We start from the raw sequence: 27,598 nt of genomic DNA on the forward strand, positions 1-27,598 counted from the left end.
TTTGCAGAAAATAACATCACGATGCAATGTTCAGAGCTATCAAACAACATGTTACAGGAACTTATCATGGCAAACAAGGCATGGCAGGAATCTACTAATTGCATAGATCAAAAGTCCTTTACTGACCATAAGCCAAAAAGGATCAGAAAATATGATGGCACCCACGTAAACATAGCAAGTTATATTACAGATTTAAACATGGCAGGAACAGAATTATGAAAGCATGTAGATGAACTTGTACCACTCACCATAGAGCAAAACATGGCATGGCAAGGCAACCAGCAGTAAGAAGGCATGTTTGTGAATCTAAGCATGGCAATAGCAAGTTCATAGGGTGCATGGAACACTAGCAAAACACATGGAAACAACTGAACTTAATGTTAACAGGCTGAGAGCAAGATTACGAAGCAACTTTCGAGCAAGATATGAACAAGCTACAGCAACCTATAAATGCAACGAGGGGTATGGATGGATAGAGGATGACATGTGGATCAAAACATGTTTATAGAACATCTCCAGATTATCCATAGAATGATTAGTAGCAACATGTTTATATAGCATCATGAAATAACAGATTCAGCCTAGCAAACAGTAACATCATGTACACTACTTAACAAGCTCGATTCACTCACCACAAGGCATTGCATGACAATATAAGCATAGCATCATCAAGAAGGCATGTTTGTGAAACAAACCAAGTCAAGAACAAGTCCATAGCATGCAAGGATCAACTATAGCAACCTTGGCCAAATTGAATAACATGTAAACAATCTGCCAGGAAACATTTTGAAGCAAAAGTAGAGCACTCAAATGACATGCTAGACTACTCCATAAATACAAACAAGGGCACTAATGGATAGACAATAACCACATGATCAAAACACCCTTACTGAAGTATCTCAAAATATGCATGGATCTCTCTGTAGCATCAAGTTTACATGGCATCAAAATAACAGCAGAACAGGGGCTAAAACAGCAATATCACGATGCCTAGTTTGCATGCTTGTGCTAGTCACCACATTTATCACAAAAATACATGGTAAGCACCTCTGTAAACAAGACATAACATAGATCAAAACACATGTAGACATCAACCTCATAGGATGCACACATCAATCATGACAAAAATGACAAAAGAGCTCGTTCTGTTTACAGACAGCAGAAAACATCATGAAGCACTCTTACAACGATGATTCAGGCATCAAGATGAGCTCTAATGAATATGATGCAATGGAATGAAATGATGTACTCTTAGAGGCGAACACTTTGACATATTACACGCACGAAACGGAGCTACGGATGCAGAGATACGGCAGGTCAAACATGGCATGATAATGTCAAAATACTTCGGGGACTTAGTCGTTTTTCCCCTCGCGAAAAAAACTGGCAGGTCGGGGAAGATCCATTCCTCGCACAGAGCAGCCATGGCGGAAGTCAACACCGACGGGGAGGGGGCGTGGGACTCCAGCAAGCGCCGGGAAGGCCCTGAATGGGTAGATCAGGCACGGGGCAACCCATTCCCGGCGTTGAGGCAGCTTGGGGCGGCACGAGCGTGGAGATCGGGGCGGCCATGGAAGCTCCTGTGAAGGTGAGAGAGAGAGAGATGCGTGAGGGAGAGAGAGGGATCGGGTGAGGGAGCTCGAGGAGAACGAGGAAGATGGGGATGGGCACGGGGCACTGGCCTGGTCACTGGGGCTCGCCGGCGGGCTGCCGGTGGCCGGGCGGCGAGGGCGCCGGTGCTCGGTCGCGGGAGGTGCTGCGGGAGCAGCTCGAGGAGACGAACGGGAGGAGGGAGTGGGCGCTCGGCGGCGGCACGGGCTCGTCCGGGCCCAGATCGGCTCGGGCGGGCCGCGGATGGGCTCTAGAGGGCCGCCGCGGCGGGAGCTGGTTGGGGCGACGTGGCAGCGCACGATTCGTCGGGGGCGGCGGGCGGACACGTCCGGCACGGGATGGACATGTTCGGCAGCGAGAGGTGGAAGAAGACTAGGGTTTCGGGGGATTAGACCGCGAATTTGGAAGGGGGAGACACTTTTATAGGCAGAGGGAGCTAGGAGAGTCCAAATGGAGCATAGTTTTCGGCCACGCGATCGTGATCGAACGACCGAGAGCATGGAGGGGAGTTAGATGGGTTTTGGGCCAGTTTGGAAGGGGTGTTGGGCTGCCAAGAGAAGGAGGCTTTTACGGTTACCCGGTTAACCGTTGGAGTACCAAACGACCTCCAAATGGCACGAAACTTGACAGGCGGTCTACCGGTGCTATACCAAGGCCGCTTGGCAAGGCTCGATCCATTCTGAGAACGTTTAATACCCGCTCACAACGAGAGACGAAAGGGGAACGCCGGAGGGCATAGGAGTGCCGAATTGCAAAATGGACAACGGGGAAAAGGCTCGGATGCATGAGACGAACACGTATGCAATGCAATGCACATGATGACATGACAAAATGCAACACGCAAGCAAATGACATGGCAACAACGACGAATAACTGGCAGACACCTGGCGCATCGGATCCGGAGCATTACAACACTCCTCCACTAGCAAGAGATCTCGTCCCGAGATCTTAGGACCGAGACGGAAGAGAAAAGGGATGAGGTGAAGCAAGAACTGAAGAGAAGAAGCAAAGAATCGAGAGAACTCGAGAATAAGAAAGGAACGACGAGAATGTCGAGAATCAAATGCTCACAGAGTTAATTGGGAGTTGGGAAGACCTGGAAGCCGCATTCCTCGATAACTTCCAAGGGACGTATGTGTGACCACCAGACGTTGATGACCTCAGCCACATAATTCAGCAGCCAGACGAATCGGCCAGACAATTCTGGACACGGTTCGTAACCAAGAAAAACCAAATCATCGACTATCCGGATGCGGAGGCCCTAGCGGCCTTCAAGCACAATATCCGCGACGAGTGGCTTGCCCGGCACCTGGGACAGGAAAAGCCAAAATCCATGGCAGCCCTCACATCACTCATGACCCGCTTCTGCGCAGGTGCGGACAGCTGGCTAGCACGCAGCAACAACCCCAGCAAAAATTCTGGCAGTCTGGATATCAAGGACGATAATGGCAGGTCGCGTCGTAACAAAAACAAACACCGGATTAACGGCGACAACAGTGAGGATACGGCAGTCAATGCCGGATTCAGAGGCTCTAAACCCGGCCAGCGGAAAAAGCCATTCAAAAGAAGTACTCCGGGTCCGTCCAATTTGGACCGAATACTCGACCGCTTGTGCCAGATACATGGCACCCCCGAAAAGCCAGCTAACCACACCAGCAGGGACTGTTGGGTATTCAAGCAGGCAGGCAAGTTAATTGCCGAAGACAATAACAAGGGGCTGCATAGCAATGACGAGGAAGAGACCCGGCCGCCGAACAATAGAGGACAAAAGGGTTTCCCCCCATAGGTGCGGACGGTGAACATGATATACGCAACGCACATACCCAAAAGGGAGCGGAAGCGTGCACTCAGGGATGTATACGCGATGGAGCCAGTTGCCCCGAAGTTCAATCCATGGTCCTCCTGCCCGATCACTTTTGACCGGAGGGACCACCCCACCAGCATCCGCCATGGCGGATTCGCCGCATTGGTTCTAGACCCAATCGTCGATGGATTTCACCTCACCAGAGTCCTGATGGACGGCAGTAGCAGCCTAAACCTGCTTTATCAAGACACAGTGCGCAAAATGGGCATAGACCCCTCAAGGATTAAACCTACCAAGACGACCTTTAAAGGCATCATACCAGGTGTAGAAGCCAATTGTACAGGCTCAGTTACACTGGAAGTGGTCTTCGGATCCCCGGATAACTTCCGAAGCGAGGAGTTAATCTTCGACATAGTTCCGTTCCGCAGCGGCTATCATGCTCTGCTCGGACGCACCGTGTTCGCAAAGTTCAACGCGGTGCCGCACTACGCATACCTCAAGCTCAAGATGCCAGGCCCTCGAGGAGTCATCATGGTCAATGGAAACACTGAACGTTCTCTCCGCACGGAGGAACATACAGCGGCTCTCACGGCAGAACTACAATGCAGCCTCTTAAGGCAATTCTCGAGTCCGGCTGTTAAGCTGCCGGACACAACTAAGCGCGCCCGGAGTAACCTACAACAAGACCACCTGGCACGTGCCGAGCACGCGTAGCAGTGCGGCCCCAACCCCAGCCCCTGTAAAACGTGAAGATAGGTCCTTCGCGTACACCATTACGCTCTGAAGATACCATGGGCATGGGGAGAGGGGCGCGACCATGATAGGCCCAGACTGCGGCTCAACCACACCAGGGGCTCTCAAGTGTGTCGTTCTTTTCCTTTTTCTTTTTCTTCTCCTTTTTATTTTTTTCCCACAGGACTCCGTTCGCTAGAGGCCCTGTCCGGTAGTAGACCTGCCGAACTCACGATGCAACAGCCAGGGAAGAAGAAAGGCTACAGCAAATACCCAGGTGGTCTCCATTACGAGCATTAAATCTGTTTTATGCACCATTCCGCAGCCTACCCCTGGAGGGGGACATGTTTAACAGTCCCATCCCTTGCTTATCGCACCATTTGTATTGTTCTGCACTTATAGCAGTTTTTCTTGAATAAGTAATGCAGCACCTTTTTGCTTCCAGTTGCATTTCTCTTTTATACATATGTTCATTTATGACATTACGCATCCGTACGTTTGGTACGGCTAAATACACCAGGGGCTTATGTTTCCCGCATCATGGTGTGATAAGTCCGAACATTTTCACAAGTGCGGCACCTCAAACTTATAGCACTATATGCATCGGCTCCGAATCATGTCTTGGGTCAATAGTTGGGTTTGCCTGGCTCCCATGTTTTGGTACCTTACGTTCCGTTATATCGGCTAAGGTAGCACTGGGAGAACCACTGCGATTGCGCCCCAGTTGAGCTGGGTTAACGCCTCAGTGGAGAAAGCTAAAACTGACTGTCATGATGAGGCAAGAGCCGGTCGCTGTTCGAGAGGTTTTTGCGAGTCCCTAAAGACTTATGCCGCTTAGAGCGAGGAGCCGGATCCTGTCCGGCCCAGGCGTGGATAGCGCCCCAAATTCGGCCTTCCGAAGACTAGGGGCTTCGCCGAAATTTAAAATTATAGAATTCTATGGCTAAGTGAGAGTGTTCAAGCATTATAAGTCCGGTTGCCTTGTTCGTTGTGTTGAGCGCCTCCCTAGATGGACCCAAATATGGGAACAAGAGCGCTCAAATTTATCCCAAATACCCCAGCACTCGTGGCGTGGGGGCTGAAGCCGACGACTTGCCATCTCTCAAATTTGATAAACAGCCGCACAGAAGGTAATATTCTAAATTAACAAGTGTTGCTTAGCGCAAATGAACTAAGTCTTCAGCGCACAGGATAACAAAATGCGAGCCTACTCAAATATTACATCTTTGGAGCACTCACCCGCAATAGTGCGGGCGCCCTTCAGCACACTCTTATAATACATCTCGGGCGTGCGATGCTCCTTGTCTTCTGGTGGCGGGTCCGTCACAAGCTTCTGGGCATCCATCTTGCCCCAGTGCACCTTCGCGTGGGCAAGGGCCTGACGGGCACCCTCGATACAGGCGGAGTGCTTGATGACTTCAACCCACGGGCACGCATCCACCAGCCACTGCACCAGGCCAAAGTAGCTCCCAGGCATGGCTTCCTTAGGCCACAGTCGAACTATGAGGCCCTTCATGACCTGTTCGGCCGCCTTGTGGAGCTCGACCAGCTGCTTCAGCTGGTCACTCAGGGGCACCGGATGTCCGGCCTCAGCATATTGAGACTAGAAGACCTTCTTCGTCGAGCTCCCCTCCTCGGCCCGGTAGAATGCGGCAGCATCGGACACGCTACGAGGAAGATCTGCGAATGCTCCTGGAGAGCTCCGAATTCGGGTAAGCAACAGGTAATTAACACTCACATGCTTACTTTGCATGAAAAATGCCTTACCCGCTGCTATTTTCTTCACCGCCTCAATCTCCTGGAGGGCCTTGTAGGCTTCGGCCTTAGCGGCTTTGGCACTCTCAAGAGCCGTTGCAAGCTCAGACTCTCGAGTCTTCGAGTCACGCCCAGGCTCTCATGTTTCTGCATGAGATCCTGGAGCTCTTGCTGTACCTCCGCCACCCGCGCCTCCTGCTTCTCTCGCTCGGTGCGCTCCGTAGCCGCATTGCATTCGGCCGCGGCCACCGCCTCTTTCAGGGTCGCCACCTTGTTAGTGGCCCCTGCAATACCCACGTTATCCTTTGTTGGGGAACGTAGCAGAAATTCAAAATTTTCCTACGTGTCACCAAGATCTATCTATGGAGAGACTAGCAACGAGGGGAAGGAGAGTGCATCTACATACCCTTGTAGATCGCTAAGCGGAAGCGTTCAAGTGAACGGGGTTGATGGAGTCGTACTCGTCGTGATTCAGATCACCGATGATCCTAGTGTCGAACGGACGGCACCTCCGCGTTCAACACACGTACAGCTCGACGATGTCTCCCACGCCTTGATCCAGCAAGGAGAGAGGGAGAGGTTGAGGAAGACTCCATCCAGCAGCAGCACAATGGCGTGGTGGTGATGGACGAGCGTGGCAATCCTGCAGGGCTTCGCCAAGCACCTACGGGAGAGGAGGAGGTGTCACGGGAGGGAGGGAGGCGCCAAGGGCTCAGGTATGGATGCCCTCCCTCCCCTCCACTATATATAGGGGCAGGGGAGAGGGGGGAGGCGCAGCCTTGCCCCTTCCTCCAAGGAAAGGGTGCGGCTAAGAGGGGGGGAGGAGTCCATCCTCCCCAAGGCACCTCGGAGGTGCCTTCCCCCTTTAGGACTCTCCCCTTTTTTCCTATATCTTGGCGCATGGGCCTCTAGGGGCTGGTGCCCTTGGCCCATGTAGGCCAAGGCGCACCCCCTACAGCCCATGTGGCCCCCCGGGGCAGGTGGCCCCACCCGGTGGGCCCTCGGGACCCTTCCGGTGGTCCCGGTACAATACCGATGACCCCGAAACTTGTCCCGATGGCCGATACAGGACTTCCTATATATAAATCTTTACCTCCGGACCATTCCGGAACTCCTCGTGACGTCCGGGATCTCATCCGGGACTCTGAACAACATTCGGTAACCACATACAATCTTCCTTTATAACCCTAGCGTCATCGAACCTTAAGTGTGTAGACCCTACGGGTTCGGGAGACATGCAGACATGACCGAGATGTTCTCCGGTCAATAACCAACAGCGGGATCTGGATACCCATGTTGGCTCCCACATGTTCCACGATGATCTCATCGGATGAACCACGATGTCAAGGACTCAATTGATCCCGTATACAATTCCCTTTGTCTAGCGGTATGGTACTTGCCCGAGATTCGATCGTCGGTATACCGATACCTTGTTCAATCTCGTTACCGGCAAGTCTCTTTACTCGTTCCGTAACACATCATCCCGTGATCAACCCCTTGGTCACATTGTGCACATTATGATGATGTCCTACCGAGTGGGCCCAGAGATACCTCTCCGTTTACACGGAGTGACAAATCCCAATCTCGATTCGTGCCAACCCAACAGACACTTTCAGAGATACCCGTAGTGTACCTTTATAGCCACCCAGTTACGTTGTGACGTTTGGCACACCCAAAGCACTCCTACGGTATCCGGGAGTTGCACAATCTCATGGTCTAAGGAAATGATACTTGACATTAGAAAAGCTTTAGCATACGAACTACATGATCTTGTGCTAGGCTTAGGAGTGGGTCTTGTCCATCACATCATTCTCCTAATGATGTGATCCCGTTATCAACGACATCCAATGTCCATGGTCAGGAAACCGTAACCATCTATTGATTAACGAGCTAGTCAACTAGAGGCTTACTACGGACATGGTGTTGTCTATGTATCCACAAATGTATCTGAGTTTCCTATCAATACAATTCTAGCATGGATAATAAACGATTATCATGAACAAGGAAATATAATAATAATCAATTTATTATTGCCTCTAGGGCATATTTCCAACAGTCTCCCACTTGCACTAGAGTCAATAATCTAGTTCACATCGATATGTGATTAACACTCAAGGTCACATCCCCATGTGACTAACACCCAAAGAGTTTACTAGAGTCAATAATCTAGTTCACATTTACCATGTGATTAACACTCGATGAGTTATGGGTTTGATCATGTTATGCTTGTGAGAGAGGTTATAGTCAACGGGTCTGAACCTTTCAGATCCGTGTGTGCTTTACAAATCTCTATGTCATCTCCTAGATGCAGCTACCACGTTCTATTTGGAGCTATTCCAAATAACTGTTCTACTTGGAGCTATTCTAAATTGTTGCTCCATTATACGTATCCGGTATCTCTACTCAGAGCTATCCGGATAGGTGTTAAGCTTGCATCGACGTAACCCTTTACGACGAACCCCTTTACCACCTCCATAATCGAGAAAATTCCTTAGTCCACTAGTTACTAAGGATAACTTTGACTGCTGTCCCATGATCCATTCTTGGATCACTCTTGTACCCCTTGACTGACTCATGGTAAAGCACACTTCAGGTGCGGTACACAGCATAGCATACTGTAGAGCCTATGTCTTAAGCATAGGGGACGACCTTCGTTCCTTTCTCTCTATTCTGCCATGGTCGAGCTTTAAGTCTTAACTTCATACCTTACAACTCAGGCAAGAACTCCTTCTTTGACTGATCCATCTTGAACACCTTCAAGATCACGTCAAGGCATGTGCTCATTTGAAAGTACTATTAAGCGTTTTGATCTATCCTTATAGATCTTGATGCTCAATGTTCAAGTAGCTTAATCCAGGTTTTCCATTGAAAACACTTTCCAAATAACCCTATATGCTTTCCAGAAATTCTATGTCATTTCTGATCATTAATATGTCAACAACATATACTCATCAGAAATTCTATAGTGCTCCCACTCACTTCTTTGGAAATACAAGTTTCTCATAAACTTTGTATACACCCAAAATCTTTGATCATCATCAAAGCATACATTCCAACTCCGAGATGCTCACTCCAGTCCTCAGAAGGATTGCTGGAGCTTTGCATACTTATTAGCATATTTCAGGATAGACAAAATCTTCCGGTTGTATCACATACAACCTTTCCTCAAGAATCGTCGAGGAAACAATGTTTTGACATCCTATCTGCAAGATTTCATAAATAATGCAGTAATTGCTAATATAATTCCAACAGACTCTTAGCATCGCTACGAGTGAGAAAGTCTCATCGTAGTCAACTCCTTGAACTTGTCGAAAAACATCTTAACGACAAGTCGAGCTTTCTCAATGGTGACACTTACCATCATTGTCTGTCTTCCTTTCAAAATCCATATGTACCTAACAGCCTTACGACCATCAAGTAGTTCTTCCAAAGTCTACACTTTGTTTTCATACATGGATCCTCTCTCGGGTTTTATGGCTTCTAACCATTTGTCGGAATTTGGGCCCACCATCGCTTCTCCATAGCTCGTAGGTTCATTGTTGTCTAGCAACATGACTTCCAAGACAGGATTACGTACCACTCTGAAGTAGCACGCATCCTTGTCATCCCACGAGGTTTGGTAGTGACTCGATCCGAAGTTTCATGATCACTATCATAAGCTTCCACTTCAGTTGGTGTACGTGCCACAGGAACAACTTCCTGTGCCCTGCTACACACTTGTTGAAGTGACGGTTCAATAACCTCATCAAGTCTCCACCATCCTCCCACTCAACTTTTCGAGAGAAACCTTTCCTCGAAAAAGGACCCGATTCAAGAAACAATCCCTATTGCTTTCGGATCTGAATTAGGAGGTATACCCAACTGTTTTTGGGTGTCCTATGAAGATGCATTTTATCTGCTTTGGGTTCGAGCTTATCAACCTGAAAACTTTTCACATAAGCGTCGCAGCCCCAAACTTTCAAGAAACGGCAACTTAGGTTTCTCCAAACCATAGTTCATATGGTGTCGTCTCAACGAAATTATGTGGTGCCCTATTTAAAGTGAATGTGGTTGTCTCTAATGCCTAACCCATGAACGATAGTGGTAACTCGATAAGAGACATCATGGTATGCACCATATCCAATAGGGTGCAACTATGACGTTTGGACACACCATCACACTATGGTGTTCCAGGCTGTATCAGTTGTGAAACAATTTCCACAATGTCTTAATTCTGTGCCAAACTCGTGATTCAGATATTCATCTCTATGATCATATCATAGATCTTTTATCCTCTTGTCACGACGATCTTTCAACTTCACACTGAAATTACTTGAACCTTTCAATAATTCAGACTCGTGATTCATCAAGTAAATATACTCAACATCTACTCGAATCATCTGTGAAGTAAGAACATAACAATATTCACTGCATGCCTCAGCACTTATTGGACTGCACACATCAAAATGTGTTACTTCCAACAAGTAGCTATCTTGTTCCATCTTACTGAAAACGAGGCTTTTTAGTCATCTTGCCCATGTGGTATGATTTGCATGTCCCAAGTGATTCAAAATCAAGTGAGTCAAAACGGTCCATTTGCATGGAGTTTCTTCATGCATATACACCAATAGACATGGTTCGCATGTCTCAAACTTTTCAAAAACGAGTGAGCCCAAAGATCCATCAATATGGAGCTTCTTCATGCGTTTTATACCGATATGACTTACGTGGCAGTGCCACAAGTAGGTGGTACTATCATTACTATCTTTTGGCATGAACATGTGTATCACTACGATCGAGATTTAATAAACCATTCATTTTAGGTGTAAGACCATTGAAGGTATTATTCAAATAAACAGAGTAACCATTATTCTCCTTAAATGAATAACCGTATTGCGATAGACGTAATCCAATCATGTCTATGCTCAACGCAAACACCAAATATCAATTATTTAGGTTTAACACCAATCTCTTTGGTAGAGGGAGCGTGCGATGCTTGATCATATCAAGCTTGGAAAAACTTCCAACACATATCGTCAGCTCACCTTTAGCTAGTCTCCGTTTATTCCGTAGCCTTTTGTTTCGAGTTACTAACACTTAGCAACCGAACCGGTATCTAATACCCTGGTGCTACTAGGAGTACTAGCAAAGTACACATTAACACAATGTATATCCAATATACTTCTATCGACCTTGCCAGCCTTCTTATCTACCAAGTATCTAGGGTAATTCTGCTCTAGTGGTTGTTCCCCTTATTACAGAAGCACTTAGTCTCGGGTTTGGGTTTTACCTTGGGTTTCTTCACTAGAGCAGCAGCTGATTTGCCGTTTCATGAAGTATCCCTTCTTACCCTTGCCCTTCTTGAAACTAGTGGTTTCACCAACCATCAACAATTGATGCTCCTTCTTGATTTCTACTTTCGCGGTGTCAAACATCGCGAATACCTCAAGGATGATCATATCTATCCCTGATATGTTATAGTTCATCACGAAGCTCTAGCAGCTTGGTGGCAATGTCTTTGGAGAAACATCACTATCTCATCTGGAAGATCAACTCCCATTCGATTCAAGTGATTGTCGCACTCAGACAATCTGAGCACAAGCTCAACGATTGAGCTTTTCTCCCTTAGTTTGCAGGCTAAGAAAATCGTCGGAGGTCTCATACCTCTTGACGTGGGCACGAGCCTGAAATCCCAATTTCAGCCCTCGAAACATCTCATATGTTCCGCGACATTTCGAAAAACGTCTTTGGTGCCTCAACTCTAAACCGTTTCACTGAACTATCACGTAGTTATCAAAACGTGTACAAACGACGTTTGGGGTTCAGCATACTGAGCGGTGCATTAAGGACATAAGCTTTCTATGAAGCAATGAGGACAATCCTCAGTTTACGGACCTAGTCCGCATAATTGCTACTATCAACTTTCAACTAATTTTTCTCTAGGATCATATCTAAACAGTAGAACTATAGCGTGAGCTACGACATAATTTGCAAAATCCTTTTGACTATGTTCAGGATAATTAAGTTCATCTTATGAACTCCCACTCAGATAGACATCCCTCTAGTCATCTAAGTGATTACATGATCCGAGTCAAACTAGGCCGTGTCCGATCATCACGTGAGACGGACTAGTCATCATCGGTGAACATCTTCATGTTGATCGTATCTTCTATACGACTCATGCTCGACCTTTCGGTCTCCGTGTTCCGAGGCCATGTCTGTACATGCTAGGCTCGTCAAGTTAACCCTAAGTGTTTCGCATGTGTAAATCTGTCTTACACCCGTTGTATGTGAACGTTAGAATCTAACACCCGATCATCATGTGGTGCTTCGAAACACGAACTATCGCAACGGTGCACAGTTAGGGGAGAACACTTCTTGAAATTGTTGTAAGGGATCATCTTATTTACTACCGTCGTTCTAAGCAAATAAGATGTATAAACATGATAAACATCACATGCAATCAAATAGTGACATGATATGGCCATCATCACTTTGCTCCTTTTGATCTCCATCTTCGGGGCTCCATGATCATCATCGTCACCGGCATGACACCATGATCTCCATCATCATGATCTCCATCATCGTGTCTTCATGAAGTTGCCTCGCCAACTATTACTTCTACTACTATGGCTAATGGTTAGCAATAAAGTAAAGTAATTACATGACGTTTAAGTTGACACGCAGGTCACAAATAAATTAAGACAACTCCTATGGCTCCTGCCGGTTGTCATACTCATCGACATGCAAGTCGTGATTCCTATTACAAGAACATGATCAATCTCATACATCACATATATCATTCATCACATCCTTTTTGGCCATATCACATCACATAGCATACCCTGCAAAAACAAGTTAGACGTCCTCTAATTGTTGTTTGCATGTTTTACGTGGCTGCTATGGGTTTCTAGCAAGAACGTTTCTTACCTACGCATGAACCACAACGTGATATGCCAATTGCTATTTACCCTTCATAAGGACCCTTTTCATCGAATCCGATCCGACTAAAGTGGGAGAGACAGACACCCGCCAGCCACCTTATGCAACTAGTGCATGTTTGTCGGTGGAACCGGTCTCACGTAAGCGTACGTGTAAGGTTCGTCCGGGCCGCTTCATCCCACGATGCCGCCGAATCAAGATAAGACTAGTAACGGCAAGCATATTGAACAATATCGACGCCCACAACTACTTTGTGTTCTACTCGTGCAAAGAATCTACGCAATAGACCTAGCTCATGATGCCACTGTTGGGGAACGTAGCAGAAATTCAAAATTTTCCTACGTGTCACCAAGATCTATCTATGGAGAGACTAGCAACGAGGGGAAGGAGAGTGCATCTACATACCCTTGTAGATCGCTAAGCGGAAGCGTTCAAGTGAACGGGGTTGATGGAGTCGTACTCGTCGTGATTCAGATCACCGATGATCCTAGTGCCGAACGGACGGCACCTCCGCGTTCAACACACGTACAGCTCGATGATGTCTCCCACGCCTTGATCCAGCAAGGAGAGAGGGAGAGGTTGAGGAAGACTCCATCCAGCAGCAGCACAACGGCGTGGTGGTGATGGAGGAGCGTGGCAATCCTGCAGGGCTTCGCCAAGCACCTACGGGAGAGGAGGAGGTGTCACGGGAGGGAGGGAGGCGCCAAGGGCTCAGGTATGGATGCCCTCCCTCCCCTCCACTATATATAGGGGCAGGGGAGAGGGGGGAGGCGCAGCCTTGCCCCTTCCTCCAAGGAAAGGGTGCGGCTAAGAGGGGGGAGGAGTCCATCCTCCCCAAGGCACCTCGGAGGTGCCTTCCCCCTTTAGGACTCTCCCCTTTTTTCCTATATCTTGGCGCATGGGCCTCTAGGGGCTGGTGCCCTTGGCCCATGTAGGCCAAGGCGCACCCCCTACAGCCCATGTGGCCCCCCGGGGCAGGTGGCCCCACCCGGTGGGCCCCCGGGACCCTTCCGGTGGTCCCGGTACAATACCGATGACCCTGAAACTTGTCCCGATGGCCGAAACAGGACTTCCTATATATAAATCTTTACCTCCGGACCATTCCGGAAATCCTAGTGACGTCCGGGATCTCATCCGGGACTCCGAACAACATTCGGTAACTACATACAAACTTCCTTTATAACCCTAGCGTCATCGAACCTTAAGTGTGTAGACCCTACGGGTTCGGGAGACATGCAGACATGACCGAGATGTTCTCCGGTCAATAACCAACAGCGGGATCTGGATACCCATGTTGGCTCCCACATGTTCCACGATGATCTCATCGGATGAACCACGATGTCAAGGACTCAATCGATCCCGTATACAATTCCCTTTGTCTAGCGGTATGGTACTTGCCCGAGATTCGATCATCGGTATACCGATACCTTGTTCAATCTCGTTACCGGCAAGTCTCTTTACTCGTTCCGTAACACATCATCCCGCGATCAACCCCTTGGTCACATTGTGCACATTATGATGATGTCCTACCGAGTGGGCCCAGAGATACCTCTCCATTTACACGGAGTGACAAATCCCAATCTCGATTCGTGCCAACCCAACAGACACTTTCAGAGATACCCGTAGTGTACCTTTATAGCCACCCAGTTACGTTGTGACGTTTGGCACACCCAAAGCACTCCTACGGTATCCGGGAGTTGCACAATCTCATGGTCTAAGGAAATGATACTTGACATTAGAAAAGATTTAGCATACGAACTACATGATCTTGTGCTAGGCTTAGGATTGGGTCTTGTCCATCACATCATTCTCCTAATGATGTGATCCCGTTATCAACGACATCCAATGTCCATGGTCAGGAAACCGTAACCATCTATTGATTAACGAGCTAGTCAACTAGAGGCTTACTACGGACATGGTGTTGTCTATGTATCCACACATGTATCTGAGTTTCCTATCAATACAATTCTAGCATGGATAATAAACGATTATCATGAACAAGGAAATATAATAATAATCAATTTATTATTGCCTCTAGGGCATATTTCCAACATCCTTGTCATTCTTTTTGCAACCAAAATCCTTTTCTATAAGGTGCAATTTTAATAAGGTGTTACTCACCTTCCTTGTCCTCGAGCTGCTGCTTGGTACGGCCGAGCTCGTTCTCAGACCGCTCGAGGTTTTTCTTCAAAGTATTGACCTCCGCAGTCAGTGCGGCGGAGGTCAGCAGCGCAGCCTGCAGTCCCATATTGACATATTTTTTATGACTCCTGTGTATATTTTTTTTAGATCCTCAGTTCGGCTTTTCTTTCCGAATACCGAACCGAGCATCAGGGGCTAGTGTCTATGTGGTACCATTTTATACATATTGAAATTCTTACCTCAAAGCCTGTTAGAAGGCTGCTGCAGGCTTCGGTCAGCCCGCTCTTGGCGAGATGCACCTTCTGAATCACCGCACTCATAACAGTGCGGTGTTCCTCTTCGATGGAGGCACCGTTGAGCGCCTCCAGCAAATTATCCGGCACCTCTGGTTGGACAGAGGCAGCCGGCGTCACGGTCTTGCCCTTCTTGCGAAGGGGTCGCCCGCCGGACTCCGGAGCCACTGTGGGTTCCGGGGCCGAGTCCAGTGCAAAGTCCGGGAGGTTGTCCTGTGACACCTCCGGGGCCCTCTCCTCCTGGTGGGTCCCTTCCTGGGATCCCACCTCGGCATCGTCCGTGTCACGGGGGGTGGAGGCAGTCGGAAGAGAATCCATATCCGACGCCCCTAAGGACCCACTTGACAAAGTGGGAAGATCGTCCTTAGGCGGACTGCAGGGTTGTATGCGGCATTAGAAAGACATTATGTGATGAAAAATAAAAACCTATAAGTTATTCGGGAGTCCGGATACTTACGATCTCGCCAGGGGCTTGGCCCTTGGAGGCCAGTCCTCGTCGTCGTCACTGGCGTTGGCAGAGCATGCCGGGGGAAGAGTTTTTCCCTTCTTGGACCCTTCGGCCTCCCTCGTTGGGGAGGCCTACCTTTTCTTCCCTCCCCCGCTGGGGGAGAGGCCTTCTTCTTCTCCTCCTCGCCTTGGTGGGAGGAGTCGGCCTCGGATTCATCATCCGATAGCACCTGAAAACGGGAACTCTTCCGAGTCCCCGTGGCCTTCTTCTTGGCCTTCTTCTCCGGCACCACGTGGGGTGCCGGAGCCAGCAGCCCCGTTAGGCGGGCGTCCGCTGGGCCCTCTGGCAATGGGGCCGGACAGATAGCATGTGCGGCCTTCTTCAGCCAGTCCTGTCAAAGGAAAGGGAGTTTAGATCCCGCATAGAGTCAAACTATGGAAAACAAGCGTCCCTTAAAGGACAAAATAACTTACCTCATCAGCTGGACGCTCCAAGCTGAATCTGCGATCTTTGGTAGCGGATGCGGGAGCCTCGGCGCCCTTGAACAGCACCTTCCAGACATCTTCGTACGTAGTGTCGAAGAGGCCATTCAAAGTCTGGTGCTATGCCGGGTTGAACTCCCACAGGTTGAAGCCCCGTCGTTGGCACGGGAGAATCTGGCGGATGAGCATGACCTGGACTATGTTAACAAGCTTGAGCTTCTTGTCCATCAGCTTTTGGATACAGGCTTGGAGTCTGGTCAGCTCCTCTAAATCGCCCCAGATCCGGCCACTCTCTTTCCAGGAGGTGAGCCGTGTGGGGATGCCGGATCTGAATTCGGGGGCTGCTGCCCAATCAGGGTCACGCGGCTCGGTGATGTAGAACCACCCCGATTGCCACCCCTTGATGGTTTCCACAAAAGTGCCCTCCAGCCACGTAACGTGGGACATCCTACCCACCATGGCGCCTCCGCACTCCACTTGGCTGCCCTTCACAACCTTCGGCTTGACACTGAAGGTCTTGAGCCACAAGCCGAAGTGGGGCTGGATGCAGAGGAAGGCCTCGCACACGACGATAAACGCCGAGATGTTGAGGACGAAATTCGGGGCCAGATCATGGAAATCCAGGCCGTAGTAGAACATGAGCCCCCGGATAAAGGGATGGAGCGGAAAGCCCAGTCCACGGAGGAAATGGGGAAGGAATACTACCCTCTCATGGGGCTTGGGGGTGGGTATGAGCTCTCCCTCGATGGTGAGCCGGTGCGTGATGTCGCTGGACAAGTATCTGGCATTGCGCAACTTCTGGATCTGCCCCTCCGTGACGAAGGAGGCCATCCACTTGCCTCCTGCTCCGGACATAGTTGGAACAGGTTGAGGTGAGATGTGCGGGCTTGGGCGCTGGATCTCGGGTTCGCAGAGATGGATAAGCCAAGGAGGAAGAAGGCGCATGTAAAAGGGTTAGATATTTATCCCCTTATATGGGCGGACGGAAACATGCATCCCCACCGGCCTGATAAAACTCGCTTATCCCCCAAGCGCCGCAATCAATGGCGCGGTTGGGTTACCCACATCCGTATTGATGGGAATCCCGGAATAAGGGGAACACGATCTCTGCTTCGACAAGATGTGCCAAGGAAACCGCTTCGCTAAACGTGCTGAGGTGGTACAATAAAAACGATTCAAGTAAAGGCTTGGTAGTGGTGTGACGTCACGCCATCAAATACGTCAGCAGATTGAAGTTGTGTAAATATTATTCTCTCTACGATGGTACTTGGAAATTATTTTGCAGAGCCGGACACTATCCTGGTGTTCACAATCTTCTATGAATTATTCGGAGGGAGAACCCGCCTTGCAATGCCGAAGACAACATGCGCGCCGGACTCATCGTCATTGAAGCCTGGTTCAGGGGCTACTGAGGGAGTCCCGGACTAGGGGGTGTCCGGATAGCCGAACTATCATCATCGGCTGGACTCCAAGACTATAAAGATACAAGATTGAAGACTTCGTCCCGTGTCCGGATGGGACTTTCCTTGGCGTGGAAGGCAAGCTTGGCGATACGGATATGTAGATCTCCTACCATTGTAACCGACTCTTTGTAACCCTAGCCCTCTCCGGTGTCTATATATACCGGATGGCTTTAGTCTGTAGGACGAACAACAATCATACCATAGGCTAGCTTCTAGGGTTTAGCCTCCTTGATCTCGTGGTAGATCTACTCTTATAACACACATCATCAATATTAATCAAGCAGGACGTAGGGTTTTACCTCCATCAAGAGGGCCCGAACCTGGGTAAAACATCGTGTCCCTCGTCTCCTGTTACCATCCGCCTAGACGCACAGTTCAGGACCGCCTACCGAGATCCGCCGGTTTTTACACCGACAGTCGTCGAAGATAATCACGTTGGTGGGGAAGGCATCGAGCGACGCCGTGTCGGAGTCGACAAGCATTGGGTCGGTGGAGCCGACCGACTCCAAGTCTGCGGTAGGCTCACCGGAGACGTGGAGTTTGTCGAGGAGGCTGACGAGGCGGCTCTCGGGGCAGCCCGTGCCTGCGTCGGATGCGGGCTCGTCGGAGATGCGAGCCTCGCCAAGAAGATCGGCGAGGCAGCTCGCTGCGCAGGCGTCGTCGACGCTTTGCAGCGCGTCGGGGCAAATTCCATCGGGCATGCCGGGCTGGCTACGCTCGCTAGGGAGGAAAAGGGTTCCCGTCTAGAGCAGGTCTCCGGACAACGGTGCACCTGGCCCATGGTGGGCGCCAAATGTCGGGTGATAGGTGCGACATATGCCAACAGATGGCTTATCATTGTGGGAGCCAGTAAGACATCGCCGGTGCCTGGAAACGGGATAAGGCAAAGACATGCACGCCGGCGGATCTTACCCAGGTTGGGGGCTCTCCGTGGGGATAATACCCCTACTCCTGCTTTGCAGGGTCTCCGCATGATCACTAGATCGATAAGAAGCTACAAGAGGCTCCTTGAGCTGTTCGGTGGGAGGAGGAAGAAGGGCAAGGCTAGCTCTCTTCTCTCCCTATGGTGGTGTATAAAACTCTGTGAGATCAACCCTTTGCATGGGTGTCCCGGGGGGTTTATATAGGCCTAACCCTCGGGGGTACAATGGTAATCCGGCTGGGCGCGGGTCCCGACCGTCAGCGTCTACGACCACCGGCTTCTCCTCCGGCTTCTGGGGCCCGCCGACTGGTGGGTCCCGCCGGTTGCCGGCCCATTGGTCGACAGGCCGGCCCTACCGCTTGGGGGTCTTGTCGAGGGCTGGTTACTATTGCCTCACCTCTGATGACGAGGGCTTTGTCGAGGTAAGCATGGCTACAGTGTCGCCGCCTTGCGGGCTCTCACTGTAGCCTTACCTCGTCTTGTCTCCTTAATGATGCGCGCGCCCCGAGGGGGGAGCAAGCCGGCTATAGGAAGCCGGCCTGGCCTCAGGCCGGCTGGGGGAGGCCAGGCCGCCTACGGGTGTCTCTCTGACTGAAGGGGCCAGCCGCCTATGGGCCATACTGGCGACCCGTCGTGGAGGGTGTCATGATCTGCATGGCGACAGTGCCACGCCGGATGGGTGATGGTCGTCCCGTATGATGTATTGTAGCCATGCGTGTTCCGGGATTCGGGGGTGGCAGGGTCCACTGTAGCCACGCCCAGTCCCATCATCGTTATGGGGGTGCAGACTTTTAGGGTACGGCTAATGGCCGCCTGCCAGGGGCCGGCTTCTTGGACTTGATCTTCTTGGGCCGGCTTCTTGGAGTCGGCCTTTGCGCGGCCGGCTTCCTGGAGCCGGCCCTATTGTGGCGTCCTCCAAGAGAGTTTATGGCCAGGCCGCCTTCCGGTAGCCGGCCGGAAGAAGGCGGCCCCGTGTCTTAGGCGCATCAAGGCTCGGTCAGCCCATTGTTTTTTCTAAGGGCCAAAGGGAGCCGGCTAGGCTACCCGTGGTCATTTACTCCGACAACTGACGAGGGGATAGACCCTGGGTAGCCTCATCCACACTCCAACAGGTTTTAAGACATCAGGGCTGGCCAAGCCCCTCAACCCGACTGGTCGCAAGGCTGGCCCGTGGGGCCGGCAGGTGCCAAAGGGTCGCCTCGTAGAAGGAGGCGAACCCCAAGAAGGAAGCGGATTCCAAGAAGGGGGCAAGGGACTGGGCTGACTCCTACGAGGCGGCCCCTCGCCCCCTCAAAGTTTGTGCCCACCTGCTATGACAAGACGGGGCATGGCCACAGTGCGGCCTGCCACCCCCAAATCCCGGGCGGAACGTGACCACATGCGGATGTACCAAGCGGACACCCCACGCCTAGCACGGTACTGTAGCCACGTGGCCCATGGCGTCTCCTACGTCAAATAGGGCCATGCTCCCATGATGGGCGGTCGGTGCGGCCCGCAGACGGCAGGCCCCACCTATACGTGTATCACCAGAAGGTGGCAAGGCCAGAGCAGGCGGCCACAAGGGGGGGCGACTCCTAGCAGGCGACCGTCCCTCCCCTTGGAGTATGTGCGCCATTATCCAGAAGGGACGGGGTGTGGCTAGAGTAATCGCCCACCAGGCGACGGTACTGTAGCCATACGCCCCCCTGACCAAGCTACCGTCATTAGAGGCGAGGCTACAGTGCGGCATAGTCCTCCTGGCCCGTAGGCGACGGGCCCTACGTGTCGGCCGAGTTCACGGCAGTCGGCGGGGCCCATCAGGCGGCGGGCCCCAGCTATCGGTGGAGAAGCCGGAGCCCAGAGACACTGACAGGCGGGTCCTACCACCAGCCGGATTACCAACGTACCCCTAGGGGTAGGCCTATGTAAACCCCCAGGCTCACCCATGCAAAGGGTTTAGCATTCCAACCACCATACACCCATGTATCTAGGGAAGGAGTAGAGCTAGCTTTGCCTTCTTCTTCCTCTAGCCGAAACAGCTCAAGGAGCACACTTGTAGATACTCTATTTGATCATAGTGATGCAGAGACCCCGCAGAGCGGAATTAGGGGTGTTATCTTCACGGAGAGCCCCGAACTGGATAAGACCCGACGTCGTTTGAGGTCTTGCCTACTCCCGCTTCTAGAGCTCGGCAACGCACTCCTGTCCCCACGCGTGATAAGCCATCCCTTGGCATATGTCGAGGAAATACCACGACACTATCCTTCAAATAAGCAAATACCCCATTCTTTTGCTTCCCAACGTCCGCCGGCAAGCCCAAGTATTTCACATTGAGAGACTCCTTTTCCACTTACAAAGTCTACTTTATGACACTTCTCGTATTTTCATTGCATCCCTTGCTAAAGTAAATGGATGATTTGGCTAGGTTTATTCTCTGACCGAACGCATCACAATATTTTCAAACCGAATCTCTTACCCCAAGTGGCTCCTTCAACAGATCTCTTCATAAAAACGTAAATTATCGTCTGCAAAAAGAAGATGATTGATACTAGGTGTCATCGGAGCTACTTGAATGCTAACAGAAGCAACCTCTTTCCGTTTCAACATGCATGACAAACCTCCATCTGCAAGTAAAAAGGGGTAAGGTGATATTGGATCACCTTGCCGAATACCCCGAGAAGGTTGAAACTCCTTTAAAGCACCTCCGTTAAAAAGAACTCCTTTGAAGGTTGAAACTCCTTTGAAGCACCTCGATTAACAGAGGTGTCACCATTCATGATCAGCTGCACAAATCTTGGGGCTAACCCAATTTTCTTCACAATGGCTTTCGGGTATGACCATTCTACTCTGTTATAGGTTTTCATCGTATCCAGCTTCAAAGAACAGTGCAAATTGGATTTATTTCTCTTTGTTTTCATAAAACGTAAACATTTATAGCCACAAATTGTGTTGTCCATGATGAAACGACCAGGAACAAATGTTGATGGTTCTTCAGAGATCATTTCTGGCAAAGTCTTCTTCAACCTGTTTGCTAGAACCTTGGACACAATTTTGTATAATTGTTGCATAGACTAATAGGTCGATATTGCGGGAGAGATGTATGGTTTTATACCTTGGAATAAGAACAATGGAAGTCCGATTTATCTCTCTAGGAAAATCTTTTCCATTCAACATGCGCAACACTATCTTGGTCACTTTAGGACCACCAGGCGTTTCCTATTCCGTGTCGCTTAACGCACATTTCGTAACCTCAGCTGGTGCATGTGCGTCGTGCAGAAAATTAATATATGATATGGGAGAATGAGGATTAGATCCCTGTTCTCCTCGGGGAGAGCCAACTCTGATCACCTTGCCGAGTGAGATGCCTTTCTTAGTTGAGGCGACAGAAGCCAGTTTTCCATTTGTTTTCACGTTTTTTTTCTCCTATCTTTTTTCTTTTCATTTTTTCTTCGGTTTTTTCGTTTTCTTTTTTTCTTCTCCACTTTTTGTGTAGTTTCCATTTTCCATTTTTTTTTGCTTTCTTTTGTTTCTTTTTCTTCTCCGGGTCTTTGTTTCCTTTTCGGTTTTTTCTTCAAATGCTTGTTCAACATTTTTCAAACGCTAGTTCAACATTTTTTCAAATACTTGTTCAATATTTTTCAAATATTTGTTCAACAAGTTCTTATATAGTTGTTCAACCTTTTTCAAATACTTGTTCAACATTTTCATATACATGATCAACATTTTCTTTTCAAATACATGTTCAACATTGTTTTTTCAAATACATGTTCAACATTTTTTAAGTACTTGTTCAACATTTTTATATACATGATCAACATTTTATTTTCAAATACTTGTTCAACATTGTTTTTCAAATACACGTTCAACATTTTTTCAAATACTTGTTCAACATATTTTAAGTACTTGTTCAACATTCTCTGCAAGGAAAAAAAAATACTTGTTCAACATTTTTCAAATACTTATTTAACATCTTTATATACACGGTCAACATTTTTTCAAATACTTGTTCAACATTTTTTTTCAAAATACTTGTTCAACATTTTTTTGAAATACTTTTTCAACATTTTTTAATTATTTGTTCAACACTTTTATATACAAGATCAACACTGTTTTCAAATACTTGTTCAATATTTTTTAAATACTTATTCAAAAAAATCAAATACTTGTTCAACATTTTTTAAATACTCGTCAACATTTTTATATTCCTTGTTCAACATTTTTTAAATACTCGTTCAACAATTTTCAAATGATTTTGGAAGTGTGTTTTTCGTAATATATATACATATATATATGTGTGTATATATGTATATGTGTGTGTATATATACATATACATATATATATTTTAAAGTATAAGAAAACCTACAAAAATAAGAACACAAAACATAAATAAAAAACTGAGAATCTGCCCTCCAGCGAACCTGGGCCGGCCCATGTGCTGCCGCCTCTCGACGCGAGCGCTCCATCCCTTACCAAGCTGTTCAAGACCCGTTTTGGGCCAATGTTGTTTCCATTAGTGCCCATTTTTTTTCTGGGCCAATGGTTTGCAGGAATAGTTACAGGTATGAAGTCACACTTTTATTTGAAATGAACTACTCCTTTCGATATACTAAATCGAAGTCGATTAATATGGATCATAGGGAGGAGCACTTTCAACTAGAAATAATTGCTACTTTTACCATAAATGAATTAACCCCAATTCCTCTATTTTTGGACTTTGATTAAGGAATAAGATTAAATTAGCACGTTCTACCGCGTACACGTCCGTCATCGTCCGTCGCCCCCGCTGTGAGAGCAAGTACAATAAGGTGATGTAGGCGAGCTATAAGATTTTAAATACTATAGTTTTGCTAAGGTTGAAGAGAGAGAAGGGAAGCAGGCTACTAGTTAACAGCCGGTTGTAGCACGTGCTTCTATCGACTTTGTGATAGAGTAAGGTGGGTCATGAATCAACAAAGTAGTACACATTTATATTCAACTATTGTACTTGTCGGCTATAAGCTTGGATATAGATGACATGTCAACATCATATAGCCAACTGTTGGCTGTATTATTAACCATGCTTCGAGTTAGACCTCCTTTTGTCTCGCTGCGGGAGAGACAAAGTGCTGCCCACGACAAATAGTGATGTGTAAAAAAGAACCCCAAGTCTCCTTTCACAGTTGTTTTTCTTTTCACCTAAACTACACCTCAGAAAAATCACAAAAAAAATTTGTGTGGCTTACCACAAGAACTTTATTTTTTCAAACTCGGTCCCTAGGGAATCTCAATTTCATTAAAAAAAAGGGTTGTCCAGTTAATGAAAGAAAAACCGGGCTAAAACCATCACAACATGCCACACAGGGCAAAACCGTCCGATCTGGCCACCCACACGGAGATACACAAACACCGTAGAGAAGAAACACAAGAACTTTATGGTACATGACTCAGCGTAATGTCGACTCATCATATTTTTCCGGATTTTGTCGAATCTTCTGAACTTGATTTTTGAATTTTTCCCAAAGAAAAAGAAAAAGGCGATCATGTGATCCTGAGAGCCAAATGTCATCGCCCGTACAAAACTTATATTTTCACCTTTGATCATCAGAGTGTGGAACCAAGAAAACATAAGACTAGAGCATGCCCAGCGCGAGGCTTATATTATATGCCTTGTAGCGTTTGCTCCTATTGCAGCGTGCCAAGCTCCGATTGCAACGGCTAAGGCAATAGGGCATGGCCAGCAGGAATGAAAAATGATAACAACCGTGTTCTTCCACACGGGCTTGGAGACTCTGGAATACATTAACGATGCTATCAAATTTCTACTGTATGACTAAGAGTTCCCCTACATACACCTCTAGGTGTATATATATAGGGATCTCAACGTGCTCGTGCGTTGAGCATGGCAGTAATTTTAGCATATTTTTGTCGATGAGGGGTGCGCGTGCAACCTGCGGGTACCAACCGACGCACGTACATTAATGGCCATCACGTGCTGACAAGGATCCAGCACGGGCTGGCTTGATCCCTATTCTACTACGGGTCTGTTTAGGACACATTTAGATGTGACATAGTTATGTCACATTTAAGCTGATGTCCACTCTATTTGTGGTCTTTTTTTTTGTCCTAGTTTTTTATTAGTTTCTTGTTGTTGCATTATATATTTGGGAGCTTAGACATCCTTAAAAAACAACTAGATGTGAATTAGACAAACTGTTCTACTACTACCATTACTAATCCGCTGTGACCTGTCCAAGTCCATGCAGGTTACGGTTGACATGGCTCCATCCATGGACATGAATTCGGTCGTTAGGCGTTGATTGGCCATACAACTCCATCGTGAACCCATGTGATGCCAGCGCAAGGTGGTGACGGCTGACGACTGAGGAGAATGCCCGTGCCGTGTTCGTCTTGTTCGGTTCGCGTTGCCTCTGTCTCCGCGCTGTTTGCTCTGTTCCTCGCCGCCGCTCTGGTCTTGCTGCAGCCCGGCAGCCAGCCGCGAGCTGTGACGGCATGACTCCGGAGCGCCGACTGCGGCCTTGCCTAGAGACATCATTGCGAGCCACTCGGACTTGGAGATGCGATCGACGATCTAACAAGTTGGCCTCCGCCAGCAGAAAGTGTACGTATCTTCTTCTTCTTCTTCTTCTTCTTCTTCTTCTTCTTCTTCTTCTTCTTCTTAGTTTGACAAACGAAATTGCATCCACTTCGTTGATGGATTCAGGGCAAAACGAGAAGCCTGCTGGCCATTGCTGCTGGGATCAAGCAGAAGGAGGTTGTGGATACGATCGCCACCAAGGTACACGCGCGTGCATTAAGTCTGTGGAGTTACTACACTTTATCCTCTTATTTTCTTCCATGCATTCCTGATCATGTGATCTAATCGGTTGTTGCGCGGGAATCGGCATCGGCATGGCCGTGCGCAGTTCTTCTCCGACGGTTTCAGCATAATGATCTTCCACTACGACGGCGTGGTGGTGCACGTCTCGGCGGTCAACCAGACGAAATGGTGGTTCGCCAAGCGGTTCCTGCACCCGGACATCGTCCACGAGTACGACTACATCTTCGTCTGGGACGAAGACCTTGGAGTGCAGCATTTTCATCCTGCCAGGTGTGTGTTCGTCTCGGCAATCAATTCATGTGGTTTATCTCTCACAAGCTGTGCACGTACATACCTCGCAGATATGTGGCGATAGTTGAAAAGGAAGGGCTTCAGATATCGCAGCCTGCTCTAGACGCTACCAATTCCAAGGTTCATCACTGGATCACTGCGCGTGCGCGGAAAGGGGGCTTCCATAGGTGCATGGAGTACAACATGAATAACTTTTGTGTTTCCTTTTCAACTTAAAGTCCAGCTTCTCTAGTTTCCTATTTTAGTTTCTTTAAATAACAAATGCACATGCATATATACAGAAGGATTTACAAGCAAAAGGGAGCCACCAGGTGCTATGAAAACAGTACGGCGCCTCCATGCACTGGGTACTTGTTATTGTTGTTGTTGTTGTTGTTGTAAGCTGGATGATCAATGTGGCAATTACGTGGCTAGTTGTTTCTCCCACCTTAATAGATCACTTGTGGATTGGATATTTATTGGACTATATGTGCAGATTTGTTGAAATGATGGCTCCCGTGTTCTCAAGAGCAGCATGGCATTGTGTGTGGCATATGATCCAGGTGACTAAGCTCGATTCTCTTCTCTCTCCTGTGTACCAACTATTAGACACAATAGATTAATGCATACGTGCATATAATGCAGAACGATCTGATTCATGCATGGGGCTTGGACTTCAAATTCGGCTACTGCGCTCAGGTGAGGTGACAGGGCCAGAGACCATTTGTAGTCCCTTAAGAGTATCTTCAATAGGCGCACAAAAACTGCTCCACGCATTAAAATTCTGGTTTTTTGGACGCCGGACAGCTCCAGCAGAAGCTTTAAATAGTGCACGCATAAAAAAAGATTAGGCACGCACTAAAAAGCGCTATCAAAAGCTGTAAATTTGGGGCGCCGGATTGCGGGCGCTTCATAATTTGCAGTGCATTTTGACACGCGTTTTTTTGTCATCTGCTAAACCAATGTTAGGTCCGGCGCGTTATAAGTGTTACAGTGACACGCTAAAACTATTTTAGCACGTGAAACTTTCATGCGCCTATTATAGATGCTCTAATGAGAGGGATGTCATGATGGATGGATGAACCGATGATGGCAGGGGGATCGGAGCAAGAACGTTGGAGTAGTCGACAGCGAGTACCTCCTTCATTTGGGCATCCCCACACTCGGCTCCTCTTCTTCTCCTCCTTCTAAAGACAACAAGGTACATATGTCGTCGTTTGATCCATCCATCCTAGCTAGAAAGAACTACATGGAGACAGACTAGATTGGTCGACAACACATATCTATCCATTTATTTATGTGAAGTACAGAGTAGCTCCGATGCAGCACCAGGAGATGAATCGGAGGCGCCTATAGAATCAATGATGGTATGTATTTCTGAATACTAGTGTACTTTGAACGTTTAACTGTTAGTAATTGGGAAGTCATAACCGTATGTATGTAGGCGCCTCTCCTGAAGCATCGCCCAGCTTCGGTGACAGATCATTGGTAACATAACTTCTCACTAACCAACATCTGGTCAACTCACAATCATTCTCCTTGTTGTATCATTATAAACTATGGACCTAAAACCAAATATATTTGCATTGATTGTTGCAGATTAGGCATCGGGCTCAAGAGGAACAGGTCCGTTTTCAAGAAAGATGGAAGTATGCTACTCAATCTGATGCATGTTGGGTTGATCCATATGTTAACTAAACAAACATGTTAAAGGGTACCCACTTCTAGGGGTGGATTAACGAGCAGCTCGGCTCGAAGCTCGTACTCGTTAAGCCCGTGCTCGTTAAGATTAACAAGCAGAAAACTCTGCTCGGCTCAGCTCGTTTGAAGCTCGTTAAGCTCATGAGCGCTCGTTAAGAGATTATAATGTGTTACGATATACATGATGAATGTATATGTATGATTTTCAAGATGAAATATGGTGACTATAAAAAGAAATATAGTAGTTTGTTGCATCA

At 48.1% G+C, this 27,598-nt stretch overlaps 1 protein-coding gene across 1 annotated transcript; it reads left to right on the top strand.

The window, feature by feature from the left end:
- Window positions 1-1,657: 1,657 nt before the first annotated feature.
- LOC119321402 lies at window positions 1,658-27,598 on the top strand. Its single transcript, XM_037595096.1, has 12 exons — window positions 1,658-1,942; window positions 25,077-25,151; window positions 25,254-25,328; window positions 25,456-25,640; window positions 25,712-25,828; window positions 25,943-26,008; window positions 26,137-26,203; window positions 26,286-26,339; window positions 26,737-26,841; window positions 26,951-27,007; window positions 27,085-27,128; window positions 27,240-27,598. Coding segments are annotated over exons 1-12 (1,131 nt in total). The 3' UTR covers window positions 27,241-27,598.

The sequence above is a fragment of the Triticum dicoccoides genome, chromosome 6B, assembly GCF_002162155.2.
Source record: "Triticum dicoccoides isolate Atlit2015 ecotype Zavitan chromosome 6B, WEW_v2.0, whole genome shotgun sequence".
NCBI classification, from domain to species: domain Eukaryota; kingdom Viridiplantae; phylum Streptophyta; class Magnoliopsida; order Poales; family Poaceae; genus Triticum; species Triticum dicoccoides.